Source organism: Zerene cesonia, chromosome 1 (assembly GCF_012273895.1).
Source record: "Zerene cesonia ecotype Mississippi chromosome 1, Zerene_cesonia_1.1, whole genome shotgun sequence".
NCBI lineage: Eukaryota > Metazoa > Arthropoda > Insecta > Lepidoptera > Pieridae > Zerene > Zerene cesonia.
Window position 1 is genome coordinate 808,974 of NC_052102.1, and position 8,149 is coordinate 817,122.

An 8,149-nucleotide genomic window follows, 5' to 3' on the forward strand; every position below is an offset into this window, starting at 1 on the left:
TTGAATTTCTTTAATAATTTTAAAGCTCGATGAAAATGGCGTTTTTTGTTGAAACATTGACAATTACTCTAAATGCGACAATAAGTAAAATCCTAATTTATCACTTCGCATTAGACTGATTATATTCTTACAAGATTTTTTTTCAATTTAAAACTCTATTTTCAAGTGGACAATGCGAAACAGGAGTAATTAATTACTACGATATAAATATAAAAGTCGCTCCGGCTCCTCACGGACGTCAGGATTCCTGTTTTGTCCCAAGAGAGCATTTAATCGGGATAAAAAGTATCCTATCACCCAATTTGGCATACACTGTATACCAAATTTCATCAAAACCAGTTTCAGTATCAACGTGATTGACGGACGGACATGCAAACAAAAAAAAATTTACTGATAAAATTAGTGTGATTACTCATAAGGATTCAATTAACCTTATTTTATTTAATTTCAAACTTCCAACGTATATCAACACAATCATTACATCTCCGACTTAGATAGTATCGCCATTCAATCTCCTGTGAATCCGAACTTAGCTAATTACGATGAAACTTCTATCGTCAGGGCTTGATATCATTACCAAGCTGTATTTAGATGTACGAATGAACAATTTCGGCTTTATTTTACAAGAATTTATTTTACATTTTTTCGGCAGCCTCTCAAGCTGCTAAACTTCATGGAGGAGCTGGGATGGTTTGAGCGTTGTTTCTCTTCCTTTGGCCCTTATAATCGTTGATTTATATCTATTAATCATGTTTTACTATTATTAATAGATATAATATTATTATAAATACAACTTCGGGAGTCGCGGGTATATATTTAAAATCTTTAGCGCTTTTTATATCGCCATAATTAACAAGAGAACGTTTATCAGATAGATTGTGATATTATCAAAATTTTATAATTTAAAGACTTTTAAACGAATTTTACATGCGATTTATTCATTATATTATTAACCCGTCGTTTCGAACACTACAGCGAGCGTGGTCACTGGTCCAGTGACCAGTCTTTAATCTACCTAAATGTATAATACTCGCGTAAAATCAAACACAAGAAAATAATACTCTGAAAATATTCGAAACTCTTATCTTACGAAATGGTTAATAGGATTATGATGATCTCTAATTGATCTCTTCTTTTTCATCTACACGTAGAGCTTCTTATCTTATTATTATACAATCACAAAAATAATTGTTCATTACGAACCAGTAGTTTGTGACGTTGGCGCGTTCAACCAATCAAACAAACAAATTCTTCGGCTGTATAATAGATTATAGATATGTCCTATAGCTACCTAATTACCTACCAATAATTAAATATAAGAATGTAAGACTATACTAACGCCCTTAACATTTAATTAAAATAATATTAAGGAGCGCTAACTAATTCAAATATGCAGCGTTAATTATTATGAGATAATGATGTTTTATTGAAAAACTTTGCGCTCGACTGATTAAGATTAGTTCCAAACTTGCATAATAATTTAGATGGAGCGATTCCACACAACACGTTGACTCGAGAATGTGGAGTTCAGGTTTCCTAGATACGACATTCAAATAAACGAGTAGATAACCTAATAGTTGGAAAAACAACTGAACAGAACTAAACAATTAAATATTAGAATTTTGATTTGCGGAGTGTGTTTTCCACAATCGGAATAAATATTTTCATACCTCACAAGGTAAAACGTCCTACACTATTAGTCTATGTTATAAATACGCTTATACCTTTAGAAATTAATAAATTTTTAACGGATTTTAAACGCGATTTATTCATTATAATATTAAACCGACGTTTCGAACCCTTTACAGTGAGCGTGGTCACGGGGGACTGAGATGTTACATGTCTTGAAGGTCATAATGAATAAATCGCGTTTAAAATCCGTTAAAAAGCTTTTAATTTTTAAATGTATAATACTCGCGTAAAATCAAACACAAGAAAATACTACGCTTATACCTTGTTTTTAGAAGCGAACTATGAAATCGACATGATCTACTGAATACTAGAATAATATGCTTCGGTATTTCTAATATAGAATTTACTACATAGTATTTAGTACATAGTAAATAATTGTAATACAATATGAAATTTTTACCTCTGTCTATCTGTCTATCTATTTAGACCTGTATGTCTCTCTACACCAACGCGGGAAAGGACATATGATAGATTTTATCTTGGAAATTCTATAACAAAGTTAACCAACGGGATTATCCCTAAAGAAATCTAAAAAAATATAAGAATGAAATTTCGATGTCCCATGGCTAGCACCTCATTATGATCATACATTCAAACTAATAAATGGCACATCCAGTGAACCTTAACTCTGCAACATCCGCGAACAGCTTTCGCGGTTTCTTAGCGTTTGTAACAAGTTGTAATGAATTGGATGTGAATTTACAAGCTTGTGGCGGCCTGATAGCTAGCTAATTTAACTTTAATCTGCATTAATTCCTGTATGTTGGGAGTAAATAAGCGTGGAGTTCCTCCCGTTAGTATTAGCAGATTCACGATGTATTTATAAGCGATAGTCGTAAATATAAAAGCGTGAAGTCCCGCGTCTCGTAGTGGGGCGAATGATATACATTACTGTTTCACTTATTGATTTTCTTTATGGACAAGTAGTGGATCAGCCTTCTGTGTCCTTTATTTTTTGAATATTTTTTTAAAGTGGGGAAATTTTGCATAGATACCTACGGCCCTTGGGAAGGGGCGGTGGGTTACGTCGGATTCCTGCCGACTAAAACCCTGCTGTGTTCCGTCGAGCCGCATAATTGAAGGCCACGGTTGCTAGTAGAATTTCTTCCGTGACAAGACTTCTACCAGGACGAGACATTTGTTATCGGCGACCCCATTGGGAATCGAACCCGTGATCCCTCGACACTCACACGTTAACCACTGTACCAAGGAGGCGGGCAAAAGTATTTAATGAAAACGTAGATAAATTATAAAACATTCAATTCCCTAGAAGTTATACATATAATGTGCATCTTACGGTATAATGACAATTGGTTATACAATCTGTCTCCATTGGAATTGATGTAGAAACCTTCTTTCTTAATGTGAATTTTGGATGACATATGCTTTCTTGATTAATACTCAATGACACTAGAATCTGAATAAATCAAGATAAAATTCGATACAGGGAGACATCATTTATCTGTTGAAATTATAAGACGAAATTGTTTTTACTTTTTGTTATATAGAAAGTCGAGTCATACGTTGGTAATTAAATCGGAGTTAATAAAATGAGTTCGAGTTAATATTCGAAAATATATGTTTAATTTATAATACTAGGTATATGTTAGAACTCACGGGCGTAGGCTTCTTTAGCTTGGGGAACAGTAAATCAGTAAAGGCATTATACATAACATTAGAACCAAAAAAAATTGATATCTTTAATTTTAACCTTTCGGGAGGGTATGGGACCCCTAAAACCACAACCCTCGCCTAGATCTTTTTAGAATTTAAGTAAGGGATACGTGTAATTTATATATGGGCAAAAAAAACAACAAATCATTCAATCCCAATATATTTCACAACAATAAAATAAAAATTCAATACAAAAATAGCAACAGAATATACAATTAAGTCAACAAGCCTAAATATTTAGCACCTAAAATCCATCACAATACTTAACATTATTACCAATACAAATCAAACACATATTTAAAGACTTGAAAAAAAAAATCATCTTGCACGCTATTGCTTCGCTTCGCTTCGCTTTCGCATTGGAATCAAACGCAAGCAGTGAATTAAGACATAAATTGAGGGCTAATTATATATCTTAGAATTCAATTTCTATACATTTTCTAAGGACTCCTTGTGCAAAGTCGAACAGCTCGAAGAATTCATAAAATTATAACATTCAAAGTCGTATCGTATTTATATAGTAACATTAGTATCATTTATGTATTTAAGTGCACGATAATTTGTTCATCATTTTATAAACCTATCATCACCATCATCATCAGCCCGTATATGTTACCACTGCTGAGACACAGATTTCCTATGAGGGCTACAAACCTATACATGCACTAAATAATGCTATAGTGTGTTATTTTTAAAATGCTATATACAACAGGATTGAATAATAATTATTTGATTTGATTTGTGAGTATTTTGTGAGTACTACGAATAATGTGTAGGTAAGATGAATATGAAAAAGCGTTTATATTGCAATAAAATAATAACAAAAATTGTGCTTGCGTAAGAACAGCGCCATCTATTACAAAAACTACGTAACGCTTCAACTGTGAGCACAATTCATACAATATGAAGATAATTTAATTAAAAAAAGAATTCGATACACCCGAATGATCCACCATTACCCCCAATTGGATAGAAATAACAATTCAACTGTGAAAACTATCACTAGTTGTAAATATAAGTCATTATTACCCCTTTCCATTAGCATATATAAGTATTGCCATTTCTTAATAGTTATTTCTCATTTCTACTGTATTTAATTGGGTTCGATTTTGATCATTCTTTTTTTATCTGAAACCTGGCGCCTCCTGTGAAGTCTCATTTAAATTTTGTCTCGTTAATCATTATGACAATTTCAAGGCAAGGATATTTAACATTAACTTCATTTATTTTTGTTTGCCTTTGGAAATTAATGTACGTTCTTTCCTTCTTCATTTATCTTTTGTATTTATCTTTGACAGGAAGACAAAGATGACATCTGTCACGCATTGAGCAATTTATTGCAATTCAGTTTAAAACATATTGTGAGCCATAAAATAAATAGGAACTAATAAAAACCTAAAAGTACTTACTATATGACATTTTCTTTGCTTAGCTCTCTGCGTAAAATTTTATTAGTTCATTATATTACGTAGATATTTGTAGTTAATGGAATGATTATGACTTTAGTCCTAGATCTATCTATATCGTTTTTTTACTATCTAATTAAACATTTTAAAGTAAATGTATTTCATTCAAGGGGTGTTTTTTATAATAATTTATTGCCATTACAGAATCAGAATTTTTTCCAAGTAGATATCGTTACATAACGAAAAAATCATAAGCAAAAGAGAAGCGTCTTCACATACGATATAAATCGAACCCGACAATCGTATCGGATACTGTGAAGGGGATTTAACAATAACTCATGCTAGAGTGACTCTTTGCTTGAACATTTGTTTCGCTATTGCATTCTGGTCTGAAGATAGCGGTTCGCCCCTGAACCTCTTGTATCTGAAACAATATTATTTATTTATTATTACTTTACATCAAAAAACAATCAAAATTTATAAAATCATATTCAGTGTTAAGAAAACAAAATGGGTGAGTGTTCTATTTAGTCCTAAACAAACTACACCATCCTCATCCTCAACCTCTATGATGAGGATGAAGATAAGGATGAATATGAATATGATGATGAAAATGGAGATGCAATAACGTTAGGATGAATCTTTCCTGCTGTTCATGGTAATGACGATGAGGATACTTACATGGCATCGTAGAATGCCCTTTGCTCTGGTGAGAGAGACGGTTTGGTCTCAGCCAGCGCACTCTCCATGTCCTCTGCGGACACCACGATGGATTCCATTCTTCCATTGTCACTATTTACCTACAAAGTACAGATTACTAACAGAAGCCGGTTTGTTTGTTTACAAGTAAGTTACGCCAGGGGAACCCTAATGTAACGCTGAGTCGACGGTTCGCACGGGAACGTATATTACTGTATGCAGCGAATTCCTTTGGCGCGACGTAATTTTAAGTTTTCATGTTAAATAAGTTGAGTATTATATTCATTACATTTAGAACTTGCATCGTGCAAGACATATTGTAATCATTATAATTAAAGTATTTTTATAAGTAAAAATCGACTTTTTTTGGGCTTTTCCGGTTGTGTGAAACATAATTAGTAGCTTACGATAAAAGTATAAATAATATTACTTTCTAGGACAAAAACTGTCCAAACGTAGTTCCTTCTGAATGTGATATTTGATTGAATATTAACAATACCGACTAATATAATATATAAAATTTGGTGTGAAAAGCTGGAGAACCCGGGCAGGGAATCGAGAGAGCTGGAAGAAAATACTGGACCAGGCCAAGGCCCACTCGCGGCTGTAGAGCCTCAGATGATGATGATGATGTCTAATATAAATAATAAAGATAGTATAAAGAATCCGCAAGCACCAATGTTTTTATATTGTGTACAGTAAAAAGATAAGAACTATATATATTATAACCCGAGACCAAATTAACAACCAAAACATCAAAATAATACAAAACCTGGGCACTAAGGTGGAACATTCTGACTTACCAATTGGCTCTCAAGCCTGCCAAGTTGAGCTGTGACCAGCAACGACTTTAGGTCCGCGGGGGAGAAGCCCTCCGTCCTCTCAGCAAGGCTCCGCAAGTCCACGTCCGAATTTAGGGTCACTTCTTGCGATAGCGTCTTCAGAACCTCGTATCGACCGTTCTGATGCAGAATTTAAGTAAGTTTGGTGTTCCATTTAGAGCCGAAGAAAAAAATTCAAGGCTCCTGTAATTGCGGGGTTCAGAAAAACATGGTTTAATTTGAAGTTAAAAAGCGTTTTAACAGCGATTAGTAAGCGGTATATTGAGAAGTTATAATTAAAATATGCATTATTCTAACAAGTGTCCTATTTTGGCGACACATGGGTAAAATATCTTAACTATTAATTTCTCTCAAAGACAAATCGGTTATACAAGGTATTTGCTAGAAACACCTTTCATTTGTGGATTGTTTGAATGATTGATCATATTGCCGCCATATTATCGAGTATATTCTATGCTAGATAACCCAGCACCTTACAAGTGTCCCATTTAATTTTGTAAGGTTCTGTTCTGGTTTGATGGGATATATTCTGATATGAATCAGAGCAGTGGTGGCTCAGTGGACTCCGGACACCTGATGACAAGAAGTACAAGAAATATATAATGCATATTCAATTTATCACCACTGTCCAAAACGAAGAAGGCAACCATCGTGAGGAAACCGGCATGTCGAAGAATCAAAATTTCAACCATATGTCACATCTGCCAACCCACACTTGGCAAGCGTGGTGGATTATCGCCCGAACATATATGGTCTGATAATGATTCTGATTATGGCCCAAACCCTGATAGAGGCCCGTGTCCCCTCTGCAATATCATAATTGGCTAATGATAATTCTGACATGTCCCAGCAAGACCCGATCCAAGCAACATGACCCGAACCCTCACAGGAAGCCCGCGTCCCCACAGCAGGAGCATATAAAGTCTGATGATGACTGTGACATGTCCCAGCAAGCCCCATCCCTCGCGAGCGAGCGGCTCACCGCGTCGGGCAGCGCGCAGTAGACGTGGCGGTCGATGCGGCCGGGGCGCAGCAGCGCGGGGTCGAGCAGGTCGGGGCGCGAGGTGGCCACCAGCACGGGCCCGCGCGCGCCGCCCTCCGCGCCGTCCAGCCGCGCCAGCAGCTGGTTCACCACGCGGTCCGTCACGCCCGTCGAGTCGTGCCCGCGCCTAAGCGACACACCGCGCTTTACTCAACGGAAACGATCCGCTCGTATGTGGGAGTCGAGCACGCTTCGGCACGAATTGGGCCAACTCCCAGCTCGCACCACACCAAACCCCCACAGAAGACCGGCGTGAAATAGTAGCATGTTACTGTGTTTTGCAAGGTGAGTTGGGGAGCCGGAGGGCCGTTTCCTATTCCTGACCCTTCCCGGCAAAATCTGGTAAGTATCGAGTAAAGTAAAGAGAAAAAAAAAACCTAATGAGCTTTGCGAAAATTTGCTATGTTCAATTTATCTCCACTTGAATTAGGATAGCAGTTAGAATTTTGAAAAAGCCATAAAAACTGGACCATATAAATTCATGACGAATTCCGGATGAACAGCGATAAATTAAATTTAACTCACCTGGGCGCGAGACTGTCGAATTCATCGAAGAATAAGATACACGGATGTTGCATGTCCGCCCTGGAAGAAGAATATATAACTCTCAGTGAATCTATCAATCCAAAGAATAAGAATAAAATAATTTTATTAGGTACACCACACATTTAAAATAAAACACATAAACAAAAGATAATTTGCAGACTTAAAAACAGGAGCTAAAAATGTCTAGTCTGGATGCGACGGTAAGATTTTATGCAAATTAGCAATTATGATTTAGGTCTTTGTTTGTT

At 35.8% G+C, this 8,149-nt stretch overlaps 1 protein-coding gene across 1 annotated transcript in view; it reads right to left on the reverse strand.

Moving 5' to 3' along the window:
* Positions 1–3,510: 3,510 nt before the first annotated feature.
* LOC119830270 (peroxisome biogenesis factor 1) overlaps positions 3,511–8,149 on the reverse strand; it is an 11,079-nt gene continuing 6,440 nt past the window's right edge. The window contains exons 9-13 of the mRNA XM_038353229.1: positions 7,881–7,961; positions 7,296–7,482; positions 6,275–6,433; positions 5,454–5,572; positions 3,511–5,196 (exon numbers count right to left, since the gene is read on the reverse strand). Of these exons, the coding sequence (XP_038209157.1) occupies positions 5,109–5,196; positions 5,454–5,572; positions 6,275–6,433; positions 7,296–7,482; positions 7,881–7,961 (634 nt within the window). The 3' untranslated portion in view covers positions 3,511–5,108. The remainder of the gene's footprint in view (positions 5,197–5,453; positions 5,573–6,274; positions 6,434–7,295; positions 7,483–7,880; positions 7,962–8,149) is intronic.